This window comes from Strigops habroptila, chromosome 19 (assembly GCF_004027225.2).
Source record: "Strigops habroptila isolate Jane chromosome 19, bStrHab1.2.pri, whole genome shotgun sequence".
Lineage (NCBI taxonomy): Eukaryota > Metazoa > Chordata > Aves > Psittaciformes > Psittacidae > Strigops > Strigops habroptila.
In genome coordinates this window covers 2840756-2865516 of record NC_044295.2, presented here as the reverse complement: position 1 = coordinate 2865516, position 24761 = coordinate 2840756, and the positions used below count along the sequence as shown (strand labels likewise).

Below are 24761 nucleotides of genomic sequence, written 5' to 3'. Positions count from 1 at the left end.
TGACAGCCGCTCTGCTCGCCCGCCAGCGCCTGTGCGGAGGGATTTATTTTTACCCCGGGTTGTTTACCTTGTTGTACCTTTTCCAGGAAAAGGCGGGGGGGTGTCTCCGCCCGGGACAGGGGTTTGTTCCTGCCTGTCACCCCCTGTCACCCCAACAGGTTGGCACTGGGGTCTGTGGGGTACAGACCCCCCAGGACTCCCCTTCCCACAGTGCTTGGACACCCTTCAAACCCACTGTGGGGCTAAAGCATCCCCATGGGGTCGAGGACAACATGGGGTCCCCGTGCCACATCATGCCTCAGTTTCCCCAGCTATAGGTAGGGGACAACCAGAGGTCCTGGGTTTCACCCTGCTTATGGGGTGCTGCTCCCCCTGAACCCACCTTTCCTCCCCATGGGATCCCATTGATGGCAGTGGGTGGGAAGGCTGGAGCCCCTTAGTGCCACTGCGGGTGCCGGCTGCTCCTGGGGGTTTTGGGGTCTTTCCCTGCTGTGTGGCAGCAGATCCATGGCCAAAGAGCCAGGATCAGCCCTGGCTCAGCCCCACGGCTCTTGGCTGAGGCCAGCAGCTCCGCGCTGCCAGGACTTGCCTTTCCCCTCCCTGCGGAAAGGGAAAAACATCAGGTAAACAAGGCCCGGGTCGGGGCACCCCACAGCAAACAGGGGCACCGCACAGCATCCCAGAACCATGGAACAGGGCAGACTTGGGTTGGGTGTGGAGCAGAGACCCCGGGGGATGCAGGATGCAGGGGGGCAGGATTTGGGGGTGCACAGATCAGTGGAGGTGCAGGATTTGGGGGTGAATGTACCCCAAGAGGGTGCATGGACACAGGGATCTAGGGAGGGTGCAAAGTGCCTAGGACGGTCTGGGGGTGCAGGGACCCCAGAGGGGTGCAGGGACCCCGGGGGGAGTAGAGGGTGCAGGGTTTGGGGGTGCAGGGATCCCACGGAGGTGCAGGGTTTGGGCGTACAGGGATCCCACGGGAGTGCAGCGTTTGGGAGTGCAGGGACCGCAGGGGTTGCAGGGGTTGGGGGTGCAAGGACCCAGAGATCAATGGGATGCTGTATTATGAAGGTGCAGAAGGGGTGCAGGGACCCCGGGGATGGGGGGATCGCAGTGTGTTTACCATGTGGGGTGCTCCAGGAAGCCCTCCCTATGGGGAGCACCCAGGGTGGGATGGGAGGACCCCTGTGCCCCCCCCCCTTTCCTGCACCCCCCTAAATCTCACATGCTGATGTTTGTATCCCTGTTGCAGCTCCACAGCCCCAGACTCCTGAGGGGAGGGCAGGGGCAACACCAGGGGGGCCATGGGGGCACCCCCACCATGTGCATGCAGGATGGGGAACCCCGTTCGCTTTCCCATGCCTCTGTGGCCCCGTATGTGACCTTCCCAAAACACGGCTTGGGGGGGAGTGGGGGAGGGTGGGATGTGGGGCAGCCCAAACCCCACGGGGGACACAGCAGCCGTGGGCTTCAGGGCGCTGGGCCTGGTTGTGGGGTCTTTGTCAACCCATGTGAGTGGGTGCTCCCGTCCTTCTCCTCCTCCTCCTCGGGTGCAGGGAGCCCTCTCCATGGCAGGAGCTGGCTGCGGCGTCACGTGGCGCTGGCATGTGAGCCCTGCTCCATTTTTAGCCCCAGCAGCCTCCCTGCTGCAGAGCCATGTGCGGGCGGGCGCCCGGGCGGCACGTGGGCCTGCCGCAGCGGGCACCGGGGCACCGGGAACCCCCGGGGCCGCCGCCGCAGCCACGCGTGTGTTGTACCGGCAGGGCACGGCTGACCGCGGGGGGCTTGGCGCAACTCTAGCACTCACAGCGTGGTGCGGCCACCATGGCCAAGGGGGACCCTGTGACTCACGGCGGGGGACGGGTGCAGGGGACCCCCCCATGTCCCCGCCGCTGCGGATGCGGCTCTGCGGAGAGGCACATCCCCGGCACGTGCCTGGTGTGTCCCCTGCGTGTCCCCAGCGCTGCGTGTGCTGCGGGGAGGGGGGGTGTGTGTGTGCATGCGTGAACCCAGGACAGTGTGCGTGTGCACACGTGTGTGCATACGTGTGTGCATACGTGTACGCATACATGTGCGTGCTGCGGCTGCAGTACAAGGAGCGTGCCTAGAGTGGGCTGCGGTCCCTCACTGCGGGGGGATGCGTGCGTGTGCGTGCCTGCGCATGCGTGTACGTGTACACGTGTGTGCGTGTGCATGTGTGCTGGGGCTGCAGTCTCTGCGGGGTTCGTGTGCACACATTTGCACACGCACTTGCACACACACCCCCCAGGAGCTGCAGGCTCTGCAGGGCTGCTTGTGCACGAATGTGTACACACATGGGGGGGGCTGCAGCCCCAGGGGGTTGTCTGTGCGTGCACACCGAGGGTGCAGACCCTCCTTTTCTTGCCTCCCTTTACGAGGGGATCGCGACAGTGCGTGTCGTGTCCCCTGCCCCCCGGTGGGGCCGGGGACCCGGACAGCCTCACGGTGGGTGGCGGATCGGGTCCTTTTGCGGAGGGGCGGGCGCGGAACTCGCCGCGCTCCGGGCGGAGCCGCCGCGCTCGGGAGCCACCGGGCGGCCGCGCCCCGTTACTGCGGTCCGGGATCCCCGGGCGCGGGAGCGGTGTGTCCGGTGCGGGCCCCACCGCAGGGCCCGGGGCGGGAAGCGGTGCGAGAGGGTGGGGTGTGCGTGTGTGTGAGTGTCCCCGGGGGGAAGGCCGGTCGCGGGAACCGGCCCCGCTCCTCGCTCCCGGTGTGTGTGTGTCTCCCCCGCCCCGTCCAGGCCCGGCGCATGCGCACCCAGTTTAAAGGTAACCGGGGGCCACCGCGCGGCCCCGGCCTCGACCCACCCCCGGTACCGGCCCCGCACCCTCCTTTCCTCCCCCCCCCGGCGTGGTCCGCGGCTCGGCCCCTCCCTTGCCCCGCACCGGGTGGGGGCTCAGGGGTCTGTCCGAGTCCCACCGCCCGGGCTGGGGGATGCGCTGCGCTGATGGCACCGGGGCCCCGCCGCAACCCCCGGGACCACGCAGCCGGTGTGGCCTCGGCGGGCGGTAACGGGGCGGTGCGGAGCAGCGGGCCCCGGCCATGAGGTCTACCGCCTTCCGGGCGGGGCGGGAGGAGGAGGAGGAAGAGGAGGAGGAGGAGAAGGAGGGGGAGGAGGGCTCCGCACCGCACCGCCTGCCGCCCCGCCGGCCCCGGGAGCCGCCGCCGCCGCCGCTGGGGGCACACAAGGGCCGCGGCGGCGGGGTGGCGGCGGCGGCGGAGCAGCAGCAGCAGCCGCCGCAGCAGCAGCAGTCGCAGCAGCGCTGGGCCGGGCCGGTGCCGCTGGCCGGTGGCAGGCAGGCCGCCGCGGGGGATGCGGGCGCCCGGCCGCGCTGCCAGGCCGTGCTGCCCGGGCGCGGCGCCGGGGAGGGCGCGGCGGGGCCGGGGCCCGGAGCTGGGTCCGTCGAACCGGGGCCTCCGCCGCCGCCGCCCGCCGAGGGCAAGTGGAAGAGCGGAGCGCGGCGCGGCGCGATGGGGGCCGGCGGCGGGTCGCCGGGGCAGGCGGCATGTCTGCGGCAGATCCTGCTGCTGCAGCTGGACCTCATCGAGCAGCAGCAGCAGCAGCTGCAGGCCAAGGAGCGGCAGATCGAGGAGCTCAAGGCCGAGCGGGAAACGGTACGGCGGGGGAAAGGAGGGGAACGGGCGGGAACGCGGCATAGCACGGGTTACCCCCCCCCGGTGTCACCTTCTCGCGGTTAATGTCCCCCCTCCAACACCCAGGGGTCCCCCTGGGCTGCCCCCATCTAGGTAAGTGCCCCCCCCCGTGGTACACCAGGGGTTACACCCCCATTGCAGGCGTTAATGCCCCCCCAATGAGGTTAATGCCCTCCCTCATGGCACCCCAGGGGTTAACGCAGCCCCCCTTGGGGTTAATGCCCCTCCCCGCAGGGGTTAACCCCCGTCATTGGCCCCCGTGGCACCCCAGGAGTTAACGACCCTCTTAACAGGCGTTAATTCCCCCCCCTTGGGGTTAATGCCCCCCCGCTGTGGCATACCAAGGGTTAACACTCCCCCTTGGTGTTAATGCCCGCCTTTGCAGGGGTTAACGTCCCCCCGTGGCACCCCAGGGGTTAACGGCCCCCCGCTGCAGGGGTTAATGCACCTCCATGCGGTTAACGCCCCCCCGTGGCACCCCAAGGGTTAACGGCTCCCCTTGGGTCCTGATGCCCCCCCTCGCGTAGTAATAACCGGGGGGGGCATCGGTCCCCTCCCCACGGTACCCGGGGTGTGAATGCCCCCCTCAGAGGGTTAATGCCCCCCCAGTGGTTTAACCCCCCCGGGCAGCGCAGCGGGGTCGGTGTCCCCGGGGCCGGTGCCCCCCCCCTCCCCCCGACAAAGGCCGCCGGGGGGCGGGGGCCCGTCGGGGGCACAAAGGGCCGGGGCGGGGCGGGCCGGCGGGGGTTAACGGGCCGCCGCCCGTCGCCATGACAGCGGGTCCGCGGGAGGGGGGGGGCCTTAAAGGGCCCGCGGCCCCTTTTCCCCGCGTGGAGGTCAACTTAAAGGGGCCGCGTCACCACGGTCACGGCCACGTGTGGGCAACCTGCCTGGCCCACTGCAGTGGGGCTGCCGCCCAACAGGGGCGTGTGGGACCCCCACCACGCCACAATGCTGCCAGCTTTGTCCCACTCATGTGGGGATGCAGTCTGTGGGGTGTGCTGCATGGCTGCGTGTGCCCCACTGCATGGCCAGCCCCCATGCCTGCATCACCCCATGGATGCTGCATGTTGCCCCCCACATGCCCTGCCGCATTGTGCCCCATGGTGCAGCTGCATCGCCACATGCCATGTGCCGGGAAACCACACTGGCCACGGTTGTGGAGGGAAAAGCTGCCACACGTGGTGCTACCAGAGTTCTCTGACACTGGAGGCTGCGGTGGGGATTCACTGTGGTGCAGCCACTGCAGGGAGATGGGGTTGGCAAATCCCAGGTGCTCCAGGCTCCTCCTGCCCCACAACCAAATCTCCCCGGGGGTGCCAGGACCCCCTGACTGCGCTTTGCTGAATGGAGTGTTGGGGATGGGTGACTGAGGTGTCACCAAAATGAGTGCTAATGAAGCCCACATCCAATTACAAACCACCCTTTCCCTCTTGGGGAGAGTGCAGCAGATGTTGAGACCCACAAATTCCATAAAATGTGGGGTCTCCATCCATGGGGATGGGCAACACCAATGGGGAGAAGCCAGTGGCCATTTTGTGCTGTTTGGACATCTTGGTCCCTGCCTGCATCGCAGCTGAACTGTCCAGGGGTGCGATGCCCGCAGTACCCAGCGCTGGCTGCAGCCTCCTGTCCTGCACGGCGTGAGCTGTGGCATTCCCTGGAAGCCTGTGGTGCCGGCTGAGCCCCAGCGGGGATGGCTCAAGCACTGTCTGGGGGCTCCTGCACTCCGAGCCTTGCCAAGGAGTTGCCAGGTAAATGCCAGAATGGGCACAGTTTGCTGCAGGGTGGCACTGGTCCTCTGTATACCGCAGCCCTGTGCTGGAGCACCGCAGGGTCGGCTCTTCCCCAGGGTGTTTCTTCACCTCCAAAGGGATGTGCAGGCAGGGCACCGTGCAGGCAGCTGCCTGCAGAGCAGGGCTGCACGTGGGGTTCACCCTTGGCCTGTGTTGCAGCTCCTTGCGCGCATCGAGCGCATGGAAAGGCGGGTGCAGCTGGTGAAGAAGGACAGCGAGCGGGAGAAGCACCGCATCTTCCAGGGCTTCGAGGTGGACGAGAAGCCAGAGGCAGAAGCGTGCGAGAAGCTGCCCCTGGAGTGTCCTCAGGATCTGCTGGAGCCCCCCCAGACCCTTCAGCCCAAGCACTTCCCCTATGGCCGCAATGGGAAGGGGCATAAAAGGTACAGGGTGCCTGGGGGGTTCTGGGGGGAGAGCGGGGAACCTTCCCCATGGCTTCATCCTCCATGTGTGGGGCTGGTGCTACCCAGGGTATGGAGGTACCGACTCATCCCAGTGCCCCCTGAGCTGCTCAGGGAGGCTGTTTGGTACCGGGAGCGCATCCCATTGAGCACCAGATAGAGGGAACCACATGAAGGCCTGGGAGGGGGACCCCGAAATGCTGGGGGAGCCCCTCTCACCTTGAGAAACCTGCCTCCAGCCAGCCCCGGTGCACAGCCCTGTTTTGGGGGTGCTGGTACCCCCCCTTGGTAGCCCCAGCACAGGGTGAGGATCCACGAGCCTGGCTCAGCTCTTCTTCCTCCTGCAGGAAGCCGACATTTGGGAGCACAGAGAGGAAGACGCCCGTTAAAAAACTGGTGTCTGAGTTCTCCAAAGTGAAGAGTAAAACTCCAAAGCACTCCCCGGGGAAGGAGGAATCGGGCGGCTCCTTGTCCGAAACTGTTTGTAAACGAGAACTGCGGAGCCAAGAGACTCCGGAAAAACCCAGGTCACTCTTGGAGACCCCTCTCCGAGCCTCGGCCCTGCCGAAGGGCCCCAGTGCCCACCCCAAGGAGAAGAGCTTCTTCAGCAGTGAGGCAGACGACCTGCCCTATCTCTCCACCACGGAAATGTACTTGTGCCGCTGGCACCAGCCACCGCCATCGCCGCTGCCGTTGCGGGAGCCCTCCCCAAAGAAGGAGGAGACTGTGGCAAGTAAGCAATGGAGAGATGATGGAGAGCAGCACCGCGGCATGTGCCGGGCCTTGGGGCAGAGCCGGCGGCTGGACATGGGCTCACCTGCCTCGGGGTGCTGGGGAATAGGGCTCAGCACCCTCACCCTGAAGCTGGCAAAGGGCAAAGCCCCACATAGCAGTTGGAGAGGTGCAGCCGGTTGTGTGGTGCTGCTGGTTCTTCCCATGGTGGTGGGGAGCAGCTCTGGTTCTGGTGCTGGGCTCTCCCAGACCAAGGCACCGTGCTGGGCAGGGCTACCGGCCCCATTCCGCTCTGGTGCACCCGTTTGAGCGAGGGGTGAAGCAACTTCCCATTTGTGGTTGGGAAACGTGTTTCTGGTTTGTGCCACCATGGCATAGCATGGGGTCGCCTGCTGCCCCCAAATCCGGTGCCTGTCCTGTTGGCCACCCCTTCCCAGCCGGTCTCCTTGGGTCGTGCAGCGTGGTGATTCCCGGCGATGGGCAGCGCTCCGGCACATCTCCTCTCGGAGCAGCTCAGGTTTGCTTGTGTGCTTGGCCGGGGGCATGGTGATGAACTCTCCCTACCCCTCAACCAGCAGCATTGCCTGGCCAGGCCCAGGATGGGGTTTCAGGGTGGGGGGGGGCACCCAAGCCGTGCCCTCCACGGGATGGATGGGCTGGAAAGGAGCAGTGAGGCAGTGGGATGAGGCTGGAGCATGGAACTGTCGGGGTGCCAGTGTGGAGCTAACACTCGGCCTCTCATCCTGCAGTTCCATCTTGGAGGGACCATGTTGTGGAGCCCCTGAGAGACCCCAACCCCTCAGACATCCTGGAGGTACGTACAGCCTTGCTGTACCTGGAGCCTTCCTGCTCCAGGAGAGCGGCTCACAGTGTTCACTTTAGGGCTGGTGGCATCTCATCCAGCATAAACCCCAGCTGCAGTTGTTGGGCTGGGGTGGGGGTGAAGAACCAGCCTCCTCTGCTGCGGTGTCTCAGGGCTGTGCCAGGGCTGTGGGACATGGATCTGGAGCCAGGAGGACGCGCTCATCCTCATCTGTCATTGCAGAACCTGGATGACAGCGTCTTTTCCAAGCGGCACGCAAAGCTGGAGCTGGATGAGAAACGAAGGAAAAGGTGGGAGCAAAGAGGGAGATGCGGGAGCGGGGGTCCCCGGCACAGCGGATGCTCTGCACCCACTTCTGCTGGGAGGGGACCTGGGGTGTCCCCAAGAGTGGGGTGGCGGGAGTGGGCTGCAGCAGGGATGGGAACCAGGAATGCTGCCAGAGGAGGGATGTGCCAGCACAGTGGCAGCCAACACAGCCCCCTGAGCATCCTGGGAGGATGTGGTGCTGTCAAGGCATCTGCCTGCTTACTGCCTGCAGTTCCTCACTGCCCAGGGGCATCCTGTTTTCCAGGTGGGACATCCAGCGGATCAGGGAACAGAGAATTCTACAGCGGCTGCAGCTCCGAATGTACAAAAGGAAAGGGATTCAGGAGTCAGAACCTGAAGTTACCTCATTTTTCCCTGAGCCAGATGATGGTGAGTGTCTGTGGCAGTGGGGTGCAGGCAGGGGGGGAGTTAGGGTACAGGTAGGGGTGTCCATAACACTCTGGTGTCTCCCACAGTGGAAAGCTTGCTCATCACCCCATACCTGCCTGTCGTCGCTTTTGGCCGGCCCTTACCAAAACTGACCCCACAGTGAGTACCGTGGTCCCCGGCGGTGGGAGGAATGGGGCTGCTCATCCCGGTACCCACTGCGAAAGCACAGGAATGGCTTTGACTCTTCCTGCAGGAACTTCGAGCTGCCCTGGCTTGATGAGCGCAGTCGCTGCCGGCTGGAGGTGCAGAAGAAGCAGACGCCACACCGAACCTGTCGGAAATAGCTCCGGACATCACTGGGTCGCACCATGGCCGCTGCCCTCTCCCGCCGCCTTGTTTGACGGATGGTTTCGTTCCTCCGTGACCCCAGTTTTGTTCTCTTGGGATTTGCAAACGTTCTTCGGACTCATCTCCCCTGTGCCACAGCTGGACGAGGCTTCCCCTGCCCCGGCTGCTCCGGTCCCAGCAGCAGCAGACGGACCCTGGACCCATCCTCGGTGCCCTCTGCAGCCCGTGTGCAGGATACTTTGGACATTCAGCATGGAGCTGGTGCTGGGGAAGGCCGTGTCCTGCTGGGAATTGCTGCCTTGTTATGTTTAGTTAGGAAATGGGATGACCACCAGGGCAGGTGCAGTGCTGGGAAGCACCAGGAAGCCTCTTTGGGATGTTTGTCCCCCTCTCAGTGGCTGTGACAGGGGAGGGGGGAGGGGGGAAGTTTAAAACAAAAATTTTTTTTTTTTTTTTTTTTTTTTGGTGAAATAGAGCTCCTGAACGCACAATTTTGGGGTTTTTTAATTTTGTTGGGATTATTTTTTGTTAATAATTTAAGCGTTTTGAGGTTGGTGAAGTTTTGCCCGAGGCGTTGGGGGGGGGTGTCGGGAGGGACGAGACGGGGACATACCCCACACACCCCTCCCCCCCCCCCCCGTGGTGTCCCCGGCCAGGGGGAGGGAGCTCCGGGGGATGCTCCGCGTCTCCCCGCGCCCGTGAGCAGCGGTTAAGCAGGAGAAGGGGCCGCGCCTTCGCCTCCCTTCGCCTGCGGTTCCCGGGCGGGGTGAGGTCACCCCTCCCGCAGCCCCCCGGGGCCGGTCTGGCCGCGCGGGGCGGTGCCCGGGGGGGGGGCGGGGCGGGGCTCGTTAACGGGGGGAGAAAACGGGATTAAAAATGGGTTTTGAAAAGGAAATTCGCTGCAAACAGCCGCAGGTGGGGGCAGGCGCGTGCCCCCCGCCCGGCGGCCGCGGCTCCGGGGGGTCACGTGCTCTCTTTATTTTTCAACTTTCGGGTTTTTTCGATGTCTTTTTTTTTTTATTTACAATAAACAAAACCCGAGCCCGCCCTCCCGCGCGTGACGTCATTTCCGCCGCCGTGACACCACCCGCCCTGTGACGTCGGCGTGTCGCCCGGCGCTCGACTGCCCCCTGCCGGACGGAGAAGCACCGCTGGGGGACGGGGACGGGACACGGACGGAGGGACGCGGCGCTGCCGCGAGGGCTGCCGGGACAGCGGTGACGTCATCGGCCGCGGGGGCCGCCGGGAGCTGTAGTCCGTCCCGGCGTGCCCCGCGCGCTGCAGAGATGGCGGACCGGCGGCGGCAGCGCGCCTCGCAGGACAGCGAGGACTCGGACTCAGACTCGGCCGCCTCCGACAGCGGCGCCTCGGCCGCCAGCGCCGCCCGCTCCCCATCGCGCTCCGGCTCCGGGTCACGCTCCGGGTCGCCGCGCCCGCCGCACCGCCCGCCGCGGGGCGCCGCCGGAGCCCTCAGCGCTGGGCCGCGGGGCCGCGGCGGCGCCGAGAGCGCTGCGGGGGGAGCGGCCAAGAGCGCGCCCGAGTCCGAGTGTGTGAGTGCGGGTGTGCGGGGCGGGGGGGGGCCGCGGGGCGGGGCGGGCTCGGGCGGGCGCGGCGATGGGCGCCGGGGGGGCCCCGCGCTGGTTCCCGCCCGTGTGTTACCGGGGATCAGAGCCGGGCTCCGCGGCCCCGGCACCAGGCAGGGGCTGGATCCCCCACCCCTGTCCCTGCGGCGGGTGCAGGTGGGGATTTGCTGCTCTCTTCCGTCACCGATCCGCACTGAGCAGCCTTCCCGCATCGAAACCTTTCGCGGGAGGTTTTGTTGCCGCTGCCCCGCGGTGTGGGGCTTCTGCCCCGCTCTGGGTGCACATTCCTCCCGTCCTGGGTTCCTGTGCCGGTTATTCCAGGTTCCCCGCCAGTCACGGTGTGGTTTTGGCGTTTGGCCCCATTAGCATGTGTCTGGTTGTGATCTGGGGCTGTTTTCACTGCACGGGTTGATCAATTTTGATCAATGTTTTCTTTTAACTAAAAGCTTTTCCTGATCTGAGCTGTTCCGCTTCATCCATTCTATGATTCCATGAGGCAGTGGCTTCTCCAGGGTGCAGGGCTGTGTTTCCGTCATTGGAATCTCGAGGAGATGCTCGGCATCTGTTCCTTATTCCTGGGCTCGGGCTTTAAGTCATCCTCCTGGAGCTGGCTGTCTGGCCCTTGTTACTGGGGGAGAGGACCTGGTGTTGTTGCATCGCTCTTTCCTCTCTAAGACCTCCAGCACTTCACACAGTTTGTGCTTTTTTCTTCTTGAGCTGCTTTAGAAAGACCTAAAAAAAGGGCATTGGAAGCCCTGAGTTTCTTTCTTTCTTGGTCACTGGAGCTGAACTTCCCAGGGCGGATGTGATAGGACCTGAGCCGGACTTTGTTGTGATTGTGTGTGGGCTCGTGGGATGATACCGGGACTCGGCTGCTGACGTCCCCCTCTGCTAACCCGCCTTTCTCCCCCTCTCCTGCAGGAAAGTGAGGACGGCATCGAGGGAGATGGTGAGTGATGACTCCCTGGCTGTGCTGTCTGTGTGCAAAATGGGAAACCCGGACAAAACACCTTCTGCAATGGTCCTGCAGTTGGTGCAGTCCCAAATATGAACTCATAACAGTGGGCAGATGGGGGGGTGCAGGGGCAGTGAGCCCCAAACTCATCCTTGCTTCCTCCTGTGCTGGCAATGGCGTTTGTTGGGGACATGGAGCTGTTGGAGCGAGTCCAGAGGAGGGCCACGAGGATGATAAGAGGGCTGGAGCACCTCCCATATGAAGACAGGCTGAGAGAGTTGGGGCTGTTCAGCCTGGAGAAGAGAAGGCTGCGTGATGACCTCATAGCAGCCTTCCAGTGTCTGAAGGGGGTCTACAAGGATGCTGGGGAGGGACTCTTCATCAGGGACTGTAGTGGTAGGACAAGGGGTAATGGGTTCAAACTTAAACAGAGGAAGTTTAGATTAGATATAAGGAAGAAGTTCTTTACAGTGAGGGTGGTGAAGCACTGGAATGGGTTGCCCAGGGAGGTTGTGGATGCTCCATCCCTGGCGGTGTTCAAGGCCAGGTTGGACAGAGCCTTGAGCCACGTGGTTTAGGGCAAGGTGTCCCTGCCCATGGCAGGGGGGTTGGAACTAGATGATCTTAAGGTCCTTTCCAACCCTTACGATTCTATGATTCTATGACATGTTGGTGCTGGCCTCTGCCTTGAAGAGGCTGTTCTCTGCCCCTCTGCTTGTTAAGCTCACAGAGAAGCTGCATTTCTGCTCCTGCCCTAACACCCAACTCCTTTTTCTCCCCGGCAGCTGTACTCTCGGATTATGAAAGCGCAGAAGACTCGGAGGTAAGAGGAGATTCTGTCCTGGTGTTCCGAGTGTTCGACCGTGTGTTTGCACCTCACATAATTAGCACAAACCCCAGTTTGTGTCCTTTGCTTTCCACCACCCCGTTGGCAGCATTGCCTTTGTCCCAGGGTACCAGCAGTGTGGTCATTGCCGCTGCCACCGGCCTTTCCTGGTGCAAGCCCCACACCGGCGGTTCTCTGCGTACAGAGAAGCTGCTTGTGCTGCCGGGGTGGCTGTAGGACCGGTGTGTGCTGGTGGCTGGAGCCATGGCCTGGAAGGGTGTGGAAGGAAGCAGAAGATGTGTGTTGTGTTTGAATTCAGTGCTGGGTTGAAGCATCCCAGGCACGTCCCTGCGTGCGGCAGCTGGAGGGCGAATGTGCCCGGGAGTGTTGGCAGCTCTGCTGGGTGTATGTGGAGCAAATCCCACCTGAGACACCCCCCCTGAGCCTGGTGGCTGAGGTTTCCCTGGGTTTTTAGGTCAGAAGAGCAAGTTTAACATTTCCAGGCAGTTTAGAGAAGTTGTGGTTTCTAATGATGACGATGAAGGTTTTCTAGTGAGAACCCTTCTCTTGAGGCAGATGGTTTGAGGATCTGGAGGGGGGCAGCAGTTAGAGACAACACAGAACAACAAGGCAGATGAAATCAAAGCTCATAGGGCTGTTAGTTTGTGAATTAATCTGTGTCACTAATGAGAAGGGAGTGTGGCAGGCTGCAGGGGTGGCACATGGAGAGTAAGGGGCAGCTCCCGGTCTTCACCGTGCAGCAGCTCTTCATGCCTGGAAAGCTGCACGGAGGCTCCCAGTGACACTGGTGCACACTGGGCTGCTGGAGCAGCGGGGATATTGCGTCACTGACATGCCAGGATGACTCTGTTCCTGTGCCTAAAAATAATGCCCTGTCTGGGTTTCCCCAGCGTAAACAAAAGGAGCAGTTGACGTGCAAATACGCCGTGTCGAAAGAGAAAAACAGAGCAGTCTTTTTGTTAATCACATGGGGCTATTTTTAGTGTGGGTTCAGCCTCAGCAGGGCTTGCAGGCTCCTGGAGGGTGAAACCAGGTCAGCTCCTGCGAGCAGAGAGCTCCCAGTGACTCAGCTGAGTGACTCCAGGGAATTTGGAAGCGGTGCTGGCTGGAGCCGGGCCCTGGCGTGGGAAGGAAGGGGATGGTCCGAGGGCCCTCGCTTGCCGTCTCCCTGCCTTTGCCATGGAGCTGGTCCCAGCTCTGTTCTGGAGAGCCAGACTGTTGGACCTGATATGGATGGGGAGAGATGTTGGGTTTAGTCTGCTTTTTCCACAAAAAATTCAGGGAGAGGAAGGACCTTAAGAGCTAATCCTGTGCTTTGAGAGAGGCAGGTCTCTGACAACTGGAACAAGTCTCCAAATCTGGGGACTTGTGTGGGGAAATTCCAGGGGGAGCTGTGGCTAAAGGTACATATTTGAGTAACTGAGGTTCTTTCAGGCAGAGGAAGAGGATTACAGCGAGGAAGAAAGTGCCAAAGTGGAGCTGAAGCAGGATAGTAATGATTCCTCTGGATCAGCATCGAAAGCAGAGAAAGGGGATGAGAAACCAGACTCTAAGGGTGCTGTGACTGGTGAGAGGCAAAGCGGGGACGGGCAGGTAGGTGTTAAACATGTGTTCCCTAGGCCAGGGGGAGGCTTCTCACAGAGGGACTGCTGTAGTGGTGAGAGCTGTGATTTTGACAGGAGAGCACTGAACCCGTGGAGAATAAAGTTGGGAAAAAGGTTCCCAAGCACCTGGATGACGATGAGGATCGGAAGAACCCGGCTTACATCCCACGGAAAGGGCTCTTCTTTGAGCATGACCTCCGAGGGCAGACACAGGAGGAGGAGGTCAGGTATGTGAGCATCCCCCATAGGTAAGGGCTCTAACCTGCCAAAGGGGAGACTGAGATGAGCTCTTAGACAGAAGCTCTTCCCTGTGAGGGTGCTGAGGCGCTGGCACAGGGTGCCCAGAGAGGCTGTGGCTGCCCCATCCCTGGCAGTGTTCAAGGCCAGGTTGGACACAGGGGCTTGGAGCAACCTGCTCTAGTGGAAGGTGTCCCTGCCCGTGGCAGGGGTTGGAACTGGATGAGCTTTAACGTCCCTTCCAATCCAAACCAGTCTGGGATTCTGTGTTTGGCACCACAGCTCCTTGCTGCAGTGTGAAGTGCTCGGGCAGGTTTGTGCTTCCTTTGCCTGGTTGCAGTGTCCTGTCAGGACGTTGTAGCTCTTTGTTCAAAGGAGAGACTGAGGGTGGTACAGAAAACCCCCAAGGAAAGGCTTTTGCCAATGAGTGTGACCCTTATTGCTGCTTTTCAGAAATAGCAGTGGGTAAACTGGGCAGGAGGAGTGGGGGGAAGAAGAGACGCTGTCTCCTGTGTGCACCCAGCCCTAGAAACACTCGGTCTCTCGGTGTGGGGCTGGTTGAAGCCGCCACATTTCCTTTGTAACAACTTCTTAGTCCTCCCTGTGCAACTGTTCCAGGCCAAAGGGTCGTCAGCGGAAGCTGTGGAAGGACGAGGGCCGTTGGGAGCATGACAAGTTCCGGGAGGACGAGCAAGCCCCCAAGACCAGGCAGGAGCTGATTGCGCTCTATGGCTACGACATCAGGTCAGCTCACAACCCTGATGACATCAAGCCGAGGAGGATGCGCAAACCGAGGTGAGCAGCAAAGTCAAACTGGAGCTGGCTTCTTCCAGAGGGAGACAGGTCTGAAATCCCAAACTGGGGAAGCCCTGTTGGTGGCTTTGGCCTCTGGGGTAGGACCTTGGTCCTGGGATCTCTAGGCATCCTGGAGAGGGATTCCCTGGCACCGTGGTACCTTTCACCAGGAATTTGTTTCCAGTTGTTTGTACTATTTTTCCCCCTCAGGTTTGGGAGTCCTCCTCAGCGAGATCCAAACTGGTCCAATGAGAGGCCCAATAAGCCCCCAAGGCACCAAGGTGCAGACAGCACTTCAGCTCCCCCACGAACCTTCACCAACAGGAGCTCTGCAGGGACGGGGAGGATGCCCCCACCTAGGAACTACCCAAGGCTGGGGGGCTACAAAGAGACCCGTCCAGGCTACCGAGCTTCGGAAGCCAGCGTCCAGCATCTGTCTCGGAATGGTGAGCAAGTGAAACAGGAGAGCAGCTACCGAGGGAAGCGTGCAGAGCAGACCCCACCGAGGGACAAGTCACCCGAGGTGGAAGCAGCACACGTCCACAGCAGCCCTGTGAAGGAGGAGGTTCCTTTGGAAAACCAAGCTACAGCTGCAGATGCTGCACAGCCGCCACCAGACAGACCAATTGAAAAGAAGTCTTATTCCCGGGCAAGAAGGACCAGAATCAAAGCTGGGGATGCAGGGAAGCTGGCAGATGAAGTGCCCGCTTCGGAAGGGCTGGCTCCTGTGCCTCCAAAACCAGTGCAAGCTGAGACATCCCCCCCACCAGCCAAGAGCAGCAATTGGGAGTCGCCAGTAGAATCCAGCTTGGATGGACTCGAGCAAGAAATGACCCAAATGAATCTCGCTGAGCAGAACTGGGCTCCAGGGCAGTCTCAGTTCATACAGCCCCGGGAGCTGAGGGGTAAGTGGGTGCAGCCTGTTGGTTTTCTACTACAGCCAAACACAGCAGACAGAGCTGAAACGTGTGTGCCTCAGTCTTGGGGTGGATCCACAACACGGATGCTGAGAAAGTGCAGTGGACGTGGTTAGAGGGGACAAAATAGAAAAGGGGAAAATTAAACATTTTGGTGTAGGGATTAGGGCTGGGAAGGACATAAGAGAAGATCCTTTCCTTCTCTCTGTCCTGTTGTGTGTGGAGATCACGGAAGGTTCAGTGAAGCTGAAGGCCTGTGTGTGGAACAGGCAACAGGGACTTTGGGAATCACAGTGAGAGTGGCTGCTGCAGCCAGAGTCATTGTTCAGGAGATAAGGAGCCTTGTACTCGCTTGGCAGGTAGGGTGGTGGATAACCAGGCTCCTCTAATGTCTTGCTAGGAGCATGAGGGAGCTTTGCTCTGTTTATCAGTGTACTTCCTAGTGTTGGGATTTGGTTGGCACTAGCTAAGGCCTGGCTGGGATTGACAAATGAATTTATGCCTGGTAGGAGGAAGCTGCTCCATTTGCAGCAGCGGGTGGGGGCTGCGGGAGGGATTCGAGGCAGAGTTACCCCGTGTGAGCTAAGGACTGAGTTCTAGTTGAGCATCCATGCAAGAGGTCACTCAGGTATAATTATCCCTTTGCAGAATGAGAATCTTTTCTGGGGAGTGTTGGAGTTCTTCCCAAGGGAAATAAAACTGGAGCAAGGAGAAGAAAGCGACTCGCTGCTTTCATAAGCATCTCTTGAGGTTTAGGTCATGAAACCATAAGTCATCTTGTACTGATGTGACTGGCAAGATCTTTGTGTGAAGACTCTCGGTCTTGACTGTGGATGTGAGCAGACAGGCTTTAAATGTGTCAGTGGGATGAGAGTTCCAACATGCTGTGATCTGCAGCTGAGATCATAGACTCCTTTTTTTATACTTAAAAATAAACCATCTTCACAGATTTGCCATGAGACAGCTCTAGACTGTAGTAGGAGACCACTTTGTCTGTCAGAAGGATATGCTACTCCACTGTCCCTTTGTTTCTTCCTAGCAAAGAAAGCAGGATTCTGGGAGGCCTTTGGCTGGCCAGGGCTGTGTGCCTGTGCGTGTATTTGCAGTACCAGTGATCCATGGGCACTTCCACTGTTTGTTTTGTTCACTTTGGCTCCCCTGGTATCACCTGGGATTAGCTTGGCACCGTGCTTTTAAACGTGTGCCAGAACTTTGTTGTTTGGATTAAAAGGAGCCCGTGCTAAAAGTGGTTACACCCTGGAGAGGGTTTAAACTGCAGCTTACACAGTCCCACGTGGCTCCTTGTTTCTGCTCTGAAGAGATCCTTGTCTTGGCAGGAACAGGGCTTATAGAGCAGGACCTGGATTTCAGGCTGAGACTTCTTTTTGTTAGCAAGATTGAAAAGGTGTTGAGCAGCATGGGTGATTGTAGAGTGCCACGGCAGCTTCTCATTTGTACTGAAACATTTAAAGTTGTAACTGAAGAGATGAAGTTGTCAGAAGGTTCCTTGTCAGGAAAGCAAGAGCTCTGCCTGTTGGTAGTACAGTCATGTCCCCAGGCTGCCGGCACCTCCTTGTATCTCCCTTGTTGGGTGAGGTGGCTCTTTCCTGGGAATAAATGCAAACCATAATAACCAGTTTGTTTCTTCCTCAGGTATTCCTAACCATATGCACGTGGGAACTGGGCCACCGCCTCAGTTTAACAGGATGGAGGAAATGGTAAAGCATGTTACGTGGAGCATGACTCTTGCTTTTAGAAGCATGGAAGCCCAGCATGGCATGTAGTTGTTTCTGGGTTGTAGTAATTAGAGGCTGCTTGTGACACCTCAGCCTTTCCCTTTTGTGGGTGTTCCCAGTTCTTGCTGTGTGACCCAGATAGAGGTTTGCAGGGGCTGGAGGGGGGCTGGAGCGTTCCTGACCCTCACCAATGCCTTTGGGCTCTTTCAGGCCGTGCAGGGGGGCCGTGTCAAACGCTACTCGTCGCAGCGGCAGAGACCACCGGTGCCGGAGCCTGCCCCCCCCATGCACATCAGCATCATGGAAGGGCACTACTACGACCCACGTGAGTGCTTCCATCCTGCTCCCGAGGCTCTGTGTGTGCCTGGACCTGAGCAGCTGGAGCAGGAGTCCCCCCACTCCTGTTAGGGTCAGGGGCTTTGTCGTTGTCTCATACAAGTAAATTAAAAGGGGGCTCTGAGCCTCCCTGCTTGGTGGTGTAACCCTCTGGAATGGAATCAGTGTTACCACCTCCCCTCCCTGGGCAGGGGCTCTCTGGTCTCTAGGACACTGCTTTCCTTCACAAACACTAGGATTTAAAACTAACTTGAAATCAGAGGAATGTCTTTGACATTTAAGGCTGGGGAGAATTATGGAATGAGGCTGAGGATGGATGAGGAATTTACTCCAGCATTTAAAGTGTAAGAGAAGAAATTCCCTGAGTATTCTGCTTTGTAAAAGGAGTGGGAGGCTTTTCTGTTGGGAGCGTGTAGCATCTGTCAGCCTGGTAGACTGCGTGTGCTGATGGGAATGTGGTTTGCAGCACTGCATCTTGTCACCGTGGCTGGCTGGGGCGTGCATGTGACTTGCTGCAGTAGAACAAAACTGGTTGGAGCTTTTCCTTACCAACTGTTGTGTGTTGCAGTACAATTCCAGGGACCAATCTACACCCACAGTGAGAGCCCAGCCCCGCTGCCACCCCAGGGGATGATCGTTCAGCCAGAAATGCACCTCCCTCATCCAGGTGAGGAACCAGCTTCCCAGCAAGGCATGAGGCATGGTACCGACGTGATTGTGCTCAGCCTGTACCAGGGAGCAGATAACTCTGGTTCCACACAGCCTTTTGTTACTGGGGGAATCCATTTTGCCTGCTTCTACTGCATGGAAGAGACCTGCTTCCCTCATGCACTGTGAGGCTGAATAAATATAAATTTAAAGGAAAGAAAAATGGGCATTTCTGGCCCTTGCAGCCAGCGCAGGACTCGGGGGATCTGACCGTTTTGGCAGGCTCTAGCTGGATGTCTGCACGTTCTGCACAGACCTTCCTGCCTGAGTTGCTTCCCCTTCAGTGGGGTGCTTGGCTCTGCCAGCTGCTGTGCTCGGCTGGTTCTTCAGTCCCTGATGCTTCTAGATCACAAAAGCAAAGCAGAAACAAGAGCTGTTGAATTGGCATTTCTCCATCTTCCCACAAAACCTGTTTCCTGAAGGGTATGTGCTGACCTGGGGCTGTGGCTGGTTCAGGGAATTGGGACCCCACACTGGCGAAGAAGCTGTGCTCCACTGTGCTGAGAAGAGCTTTCTTTCCTGCCCCTTTTCCTGCCCCTTTTCCTGCCCCTTTTCCTGCCCCTTCCCCCTTTTCCTGCCCCTTTTCCTCCCCATGACACCACATTGAGCATGTTCTCCTCTCGTCCCAGGTTTACATCCCCACCAGACGCCAGCCCCCATGGCAAACCCTGGGCTGTACCCTCCGCCCGTCTCCATGCCCCCGGGGCAGCCCCCGCCACAGCAGCTGCTGGCACCAACTTACTTCTCCCCTCCTGGAGTCATGAATTTCGGGAATCCTGGCTATCCCTACCCGCCGGGAGCGCTGCCCCCTCCACCCCCTCCGCATCTCTATTCCAACACGCAGGTAAGCAGCTGCGCTGCGCATCCCGCCCTGAGCAGGAGCTGTCGAGAGCAGATGGGATCCTCTGGAGTGTGGATATACCCTCTGGATTGCTGGGAGAGGATGTGGAGCAGCTGGGCTGCTCTGCAGTGGGAGGTTGTTCATTGTCATCCCTCTCCCTGTTTGGGGTGGGTAACTGGAAAGGATGGCAGCCACGGCTGCTGTACCCTGAATTTAGGGTCTAGTGGATGAAATGTCTGTATTGGTGGGTCTCAGTATCGAGGCCTTCTCCTGCAGGACAGGGGAACAGCTCACTGGGAGCCCGTGACCTTTTACATCCCCTCCAAGCCCGTGCTAAGCAAAGGCCACGTTGCAAATAGAAGCTGCCCCATCCCTGGCAGTGTTCAAGGCCAGGTTGGACACAGGGGCTTGGAGCAACCTGCGCTAGTGGAAGGTGTCCCTGCCCGTGGCAGGGGGTTGGAACTGGAGGGGATTTAAGGTCCCTTCCAATACAAACCAGTCTATGAAAATGGCTTTGGAAGCCCTTTCCACTTGAGATGGAGGCAGGAGGCTGGAAACTGCCTCGTGCTGTTCTTTGGAAAGCCCTTGGTGTGAGCAGCACAGGGCTGGCTTGTCCTGCTCCATGTCCCACCTCTGTGTCCACAGAGCCGCTGGGCAGGGAGGAGGAACCCGCCGCTGCCCTGTGAGCAGCACACGGCTGACACGCAGTGGCAGGCGAGAGAGATGCACGTTCCCCGAGCCCTGCAACCTCTCTGACCTTCCCTGCGTCCATCCCGCTGCCCTGGCAGGGAACCAGCCTGGTTGGGGGCAAGATCCCGAGCCCCCATGCAGAAAACTAGGAGCTGCTGCTGTTGCAAAGCACAGATGTTCTGTGGCAGTTGGGAAAGTGGGGGGTGAAGGAGACCCATCTTTGAACTTCAGCCCCATGTGGCTCTGGGTTACTGCAGCCTGACCCTGCCCCAAGGCCCTGATGAGGGGCAGGGGTAAGCGAGGGTCCTCTGTGAGGTGTAAATGCTGCTGTTCTTTGTGGCCTTGGGGAGCACAGCACAAACCGAGCCCTGTCCCTCTGTGGCTGCTCTCACCTTCAGTGCTCAGTGGTGGCATCTTGTCGCAGCCCAGCTTTGTGCCATAAAGGCCGGTTGAGACACGTGGTGCTCCCACAGGGGATGCAGGTTTCTGTGTCCCACCAGCACTGACCTTTCTGCTCTCTGGGGAACGCAGGCCCAGTCCCAGGTGTATGGAGGGGTCACCTACTACAACACTGTCCAGCAGCAAGTGCAGCCCAAGCCTTCTCCTCCCCGAAGGACATCCCAGCCCGTGACTATCAAGCCACCACCTCCTGAGGTACCATCCCCTCAGCGCAAGCCCACGTGTGTGTGATGCTGAGCCCTTGGGGTGTGCGCGGGGCTGCAGTCTCCCTCTCCCATCCCATATAACGCGTTGTTGCAGGGAAATCTTAACCTGTCTGATCTTTGACATGTCCCATACCTCAGCTTCTCGTTGCAGGTGGTAAGCAGGGTTCCAGTTAAGTTGAGTTTCTAAATACTTTAAAACTAAACCCACGTAAAAAGTAAGTCCAAAGTTGACTCTTGCTTGTTTTGTTTTGTTTATTTGCTCAGGGTAGAGAGCAGAACACTTTAGAGAGAGAAAAATCCAGTCCTAAGCTAGAAGGCAGTGGCTTCTTTGGAAGAGTAAGAGTCAAGACCTTAGATAATTCAGGCAACAAACTTAAAGGCTTTCCAGAGGCGAGAGCTGTTTCTCTGCTCTGTGAATGGTTTCCTCGTTCCGATCCTGTGAGCTGTGTGTGCCAGGGTGCCACGTGTGTGCTTGGTTTCCTTTCTCCACGCTTTGCTCAGCGTGTGGGAACAGAGGGAGCCAGAATCACACAACAAGCCCCAGCAGACCTGGGCAGGCGTGCGCCAGCGGTGCCGCGGTGCAGGGCTGGGGACACGCAGCGTGTGTCGATGCGCTGCGAGATGCTCTGATCACCTTGAGCATTTGAAAGGCCTCGTGATGGGAAGGTGTTTAACCCTGGGGGGAGCTGGGCTGGAGGGGGCTGGTTGTGCCCACATCGGGCATGGGGGAAGCCGGAGGCATGGGCGGGCAGTGGTTGTGTTTAGGCACCCGGGTGAGGAGGGTGTTCGCTTGCAGCCCCCGCACTGGTATTGGTGCAGCCTAAACCTCCACTTCTCCTTCCTCTTCCCCACCAGGACAGCAAAGGTGAAAAATCCAAGGAGAGGAGCAACACGTAGAGATGCAGCCGTGGGAATCCTGACGCCAGCCTCGGCACCTCGTCAAGGAGGAAGCTCCTGGGGGGAAAGGCTTCTTCCCTGTGTGTAGGTGAGGCAGCGGGAGGAAATCAGCTGCACTGTCTCGTGCTCAGGGCCAGGCACCTTCCCCCTCTGGTTTTACCGGTGCCCTCCCAAAAATCATCTCGCTGCTGCTGATCTGCCCTCCTTCCCCTCCCTCCCTGCAGAATCAACCCCCATGGCCTTGACCACAAGTTCTCTCAGCTTCTCTCTCCTACTAAACGTCTGCCCTTTCCCCTCCCTAGGATGTTAAACTCCATTGGCTTGATTGTTGTCTCTGTTTTTATTTAAGAAATGAACCAGCTCCTTCAGTAAAGCTGATTTGTTTCTTTTGGGTATTTTGGATCTGTTTGTCTGGCTAATGGGACCGTCACATCCCCCGTCCCCCCCGTGGAGACAGCTGAGAAGTTCATTCTTTGCTCTAATTCTCTTTTAAAATTAGCAAGTTTATTTCTGCCATTGTTAAGGCCCGGGGAGGGCAGCTGGGCCATCGGGGGCTGTCGGAACGCGCTGGCTCTGCAGCCACCACTTAATTTAGAAGCTCCTTCTTTTTCTAAACAAGCCCTGTTGGTAACTTGTGTCATTGGTGGTTTCTGTCCACGTCTGTGCAAGCTCTCGGCTCCCATCAGATGTGTATCCATGGGCAGGAGCATGGGGTGACCCCCTCGCCACTGCCACAAGCACACCTTGCAGAGCAGGGCAAGGTTTCCTCCCGCACCTCCTCCAAATCAGCAGCGGGGAGGGAGGTTTATGAGCATCCCGGCACCTCGACGCTGCCCGAGCAGCTCTGCCAGCCCACAAACCAGCCAGACGGGGCGAGCAGAGCAGTGATTTGCTCCCAGCACTTGGGTGTTGCTGCTGTGGAAGTGGAAGGGGGTGTTGGAACCTGCCCTGACGCATCCAGCATCCAGCCTGGGCTCCCAGCTCCAGGAGGAAGCACTTGCCACCACATAAACCAGCGCGCGCTGGGACCTTGCAGCTTTGGTTTCCTTGTTAGCACTCGGCACAGCGATGTGGTACCGTGGTGCCGGCTGCACTTTCTCTGCAGCAGCATCCTGCCAGCTCCCAGTCCTGCTCAGGCTTGGCCATATCCTCGCAGCCGTTGGCAAATTGCGTTAGGAAGCTTGGTGAGGGCAAGCTGCCAATCCCTGCCCATCCCGGCCATGTCGAGCACGTGCTGGGGCAGCCTGGGGAGGTGGCAGCTGCTGGCACAGGAGAGCAGGAGCGTTGTTGCTCCAAGCAAGTGGCATCATCTTGGCCTCCAAGTCCCCATCTGCGCCGAGGGAGGGTGCCCAGGGCACACCTGCCCGCTCTTTGGTCCAGTTCTCCTCCTGCATGCCCGGCTTTCCAGCAGAAATCCCTTCTTTGTTCCTTGTTCGTAACTCCATGACCTTTTTGCACCTAGTCCCAGGCGTCAAAGCAGGAACCCCTCATGTTCTCTGTGTAACCATTTCTCTGCCTTAAGGCTGAAACTGTATTGTTGACATATATTGGTCCCATGGCTGAAGTCCTGGACCTTACAACACTGTGATGGGTTTTGGTTTTGTCTCTTTGGATTCCTGTCCAGTAGAAGTGCACATTTGTAACCGGTGGTGTATCGGCACGCGGATGAGAACATGTTTTAGAAAGCAGCCAGCTCTCTTGTCTCTCTTTCCTCGGGCTGCGACCTGCACTGTGCCCATGTGCTTCCCAAGGAGAACCAGCATCCCTTCCACCCCACTGCCACGGGCCAGGAGCTGCTCTTCCCTTCCCAGGAGCTGCTGGTGGGACTGGAAGAGCAGCTCTAGCCCGTCCCAGAGCCCAGCTCTGCCCCGGCAGCGGGGCTCAGCGCAGCACGAGCCCCCTGCTCACTGCAGGGGAAGGAACAAGTGTTGTGGAGGTGGTGCGGGAGCTGCCGCCTGCGCGCTGCTGCGCTGCACTGCCTCCCTCCAACGCGGCTTCCCACGGCAAAGCGGGCGGTGGGTGGCACATACCCTGCACCTGCAGCCTCCCGCTACACCCGAACAAGTGGGAGCCGGCACGGGTGCTGCCCTGCTGCAGCTGGCCTGGGCTGGGGGAGAAGGAAGGATCCCCCCTGTCAGGCGCTCTCCCCTTCCCCTACTGCTGGGAAGTGGGTTAAGGCGCTGGCTCAGGGAGGGATTTCTCCTTCGGTGTAATTTTTCCCTCCTACACAAGGTCTGTTTTGAGCAGCGCCCGGAGGCTGTGCGCCCCCCGCTTGCCCGTGCGGCTGCAAATGGAGGCGCAGGTTTTGGGAGGGAAGCACCTGCTCCAGATCCCAGCTTGTCAGGAGAAATAACAGCAAATTAATTAAGCTAATAGCTCACGCTGCTCCAGCAGTGCCCCCGTCCCTGCCGAGCCAGGGGAGAAGAGCTGGGATGAGCCAATGGGCCTGAATCTGGGGCACATTCCCTCAGCACGGCACAATGCTCCAGGTCCCTTCAGCTGCAGCCCCGCTGCCACCGGCCAGCACGGCCTCTTCCTGCCTCAGTTTCCCCTCCTGCCTCTGCAGTCTGAAGCCCCTCTCCATGCGGCTGCAGGCTGGCCAGTGAGCACCGCTTGCACCCAGAGCCGGGCACCCTCCTCCAGCTGCCCCATACAGTGGGAATGGAAGAGTTCAGCTGCATGGGATTGTTTTGGGGTCTTGGGTGGGATGTGGGGCAGGTCAGAGTCTTGGAGGTGCCATGGAGTGGAGGAGGGCTGTGCCATGCCATGCTGTGCCACCCCACCGGGGCCCATGCAGCAGAGATGGGGACGTGGGGACACGTTTTGCCGCTTTCCCGCTGCCGCATGGATGGAGTTGCCAAGCAACTGCTGGGTGCCGGAGAAGCGGGAACAAAGCAGGAGCTGTTGGGACCCCTGTACCCCATCCCTTCATCCTTGGGGGCTGCGTGCCTGGGGGGCAATGGGGTCAGCCACCGTGTTCCCCCATCTTCTGCCACCGTCCCACCCTACAGCTGCAGGTTTGCAGGGCATGAACTCGGGCAATGGTGATGGGGACATGCAGGGTCTGTCCCCCCGTTGCCGTCCCCACTGTAGCCAGGTGCAGGGGGGTGCGGAGCTGGATCTGGGGGTGTCGGGGCGCGGGCGGGGCGGGTGCTCGGCACCCAGCGGCACGGGGACACTGCAGCTCAGCCCCGGGCGGGCGCCACGTCCCGCCCTGTCCTGCCCCGGCGCCTGCCCGGTTCCTGCCCCGGTTCCTGCCCCAGCACGCCGGCCCGGCAGCGCCTGTTCCCGGCCTGGCAGCAGCGCGGGGGGCAGGAGCTGCCCCGACCTGCCCGCCCGGCGCCGGGGGGTGCCCGCGCCAGGGTGGGGGGCCCGGCACCCAGCCCCGGCCTTTTCCCACGCTGCGATGGGGGGCAGAGGGCTGGGGCGGGGGCGCGTCGCCCCATACCTGGGGTGTGACCCCATAGAGGGGACAC

The 24761-nt window shown here is 60.1% G+C and overlaps 2 protein-coding genes across 6 annotated transcripts; both read left to right on the top strand.

Moving 5' to 3' along the window:
- Positions 1-2351: 2351 nt before the first annotated feature.
- MSL1 (MSL complex subunit 1) lies at positions 2352-9524 on the top strand. Of its 2 annotated transcripts, none has more exons than XM_030508442.1 (8): positions 2352-3639; positions 5634-5857; positions 6223-6608; positions 7357-7421; positions 7653-7720; positions 8002-8126; positions 8213-8285; positions 8380-9524. In XM_030508442.1, exons 1-8 carry the CDS (start codon positions 3067-3069, stop codon positions 8468-8470), a joined length of 1605 nt encoding a protein of 534 aa, XP_030364302.1. In that variant the 5' UTR covers positions 2352-3066; the 3' UTR covers positions 8471-9524. The 2 variants fall into 2 exon arrangements, with proteins under 2 accessions (XP_030364302.1, XP_030364303.1); XM_030508443.1 differs by lacking the exon at positions 2352-3639 and adding an exon at positions 4910-5432.
- A 198-nt stretch (positions 9525-9722) lies between these two features.
- Positions 9723-22973, top strand: CASC3 (CASC3 exon junction complex subunit). 4 transcript variants are annotated; one of them, XM_030508410.1, is made up of 15 exons: positions 9723-10024; positions 10979-11006; positions 11798-11835; positions 13294-13452; positions 13539-13690; positions 14319-14495; positions 14706-15400; positions 17066-17130; positions 17359-17473; positions 18053-18151; positions 18822-19036; positions 20255-20377; positions 20527-20542; positions 20653-20724; positions 21244-22973. In XM_030508410.1, exons 1-14 carry the CDS (start codon positions 9761-9763, stop codon positions 20655-20657), a joined length of 2151 nt encoding a protein of 716 aa, XP_030364270.1. In that variant the 5' UTR covers positions 9723-9760; the 3' UTR covers positions 20658-20724; positions 21244-22973. The 4 variants fall into 4 exon arrangements, with proteins under 4 accessions (XP_030364270.1, XP_030364269.1, XP_030364268.1 ...); XM_030508409.1 differs by lacking the exon at positions 20653-20724 and having other exon boundaries at positions 20540-20603; XM_030508408.1 differs by lacking the exon at positions 20653-20724 and having other exon boundaries at positions 20527-20603.
- The last annotated feature ends 1788 nt before the right edge of the window (positions 22974-24761 follow it).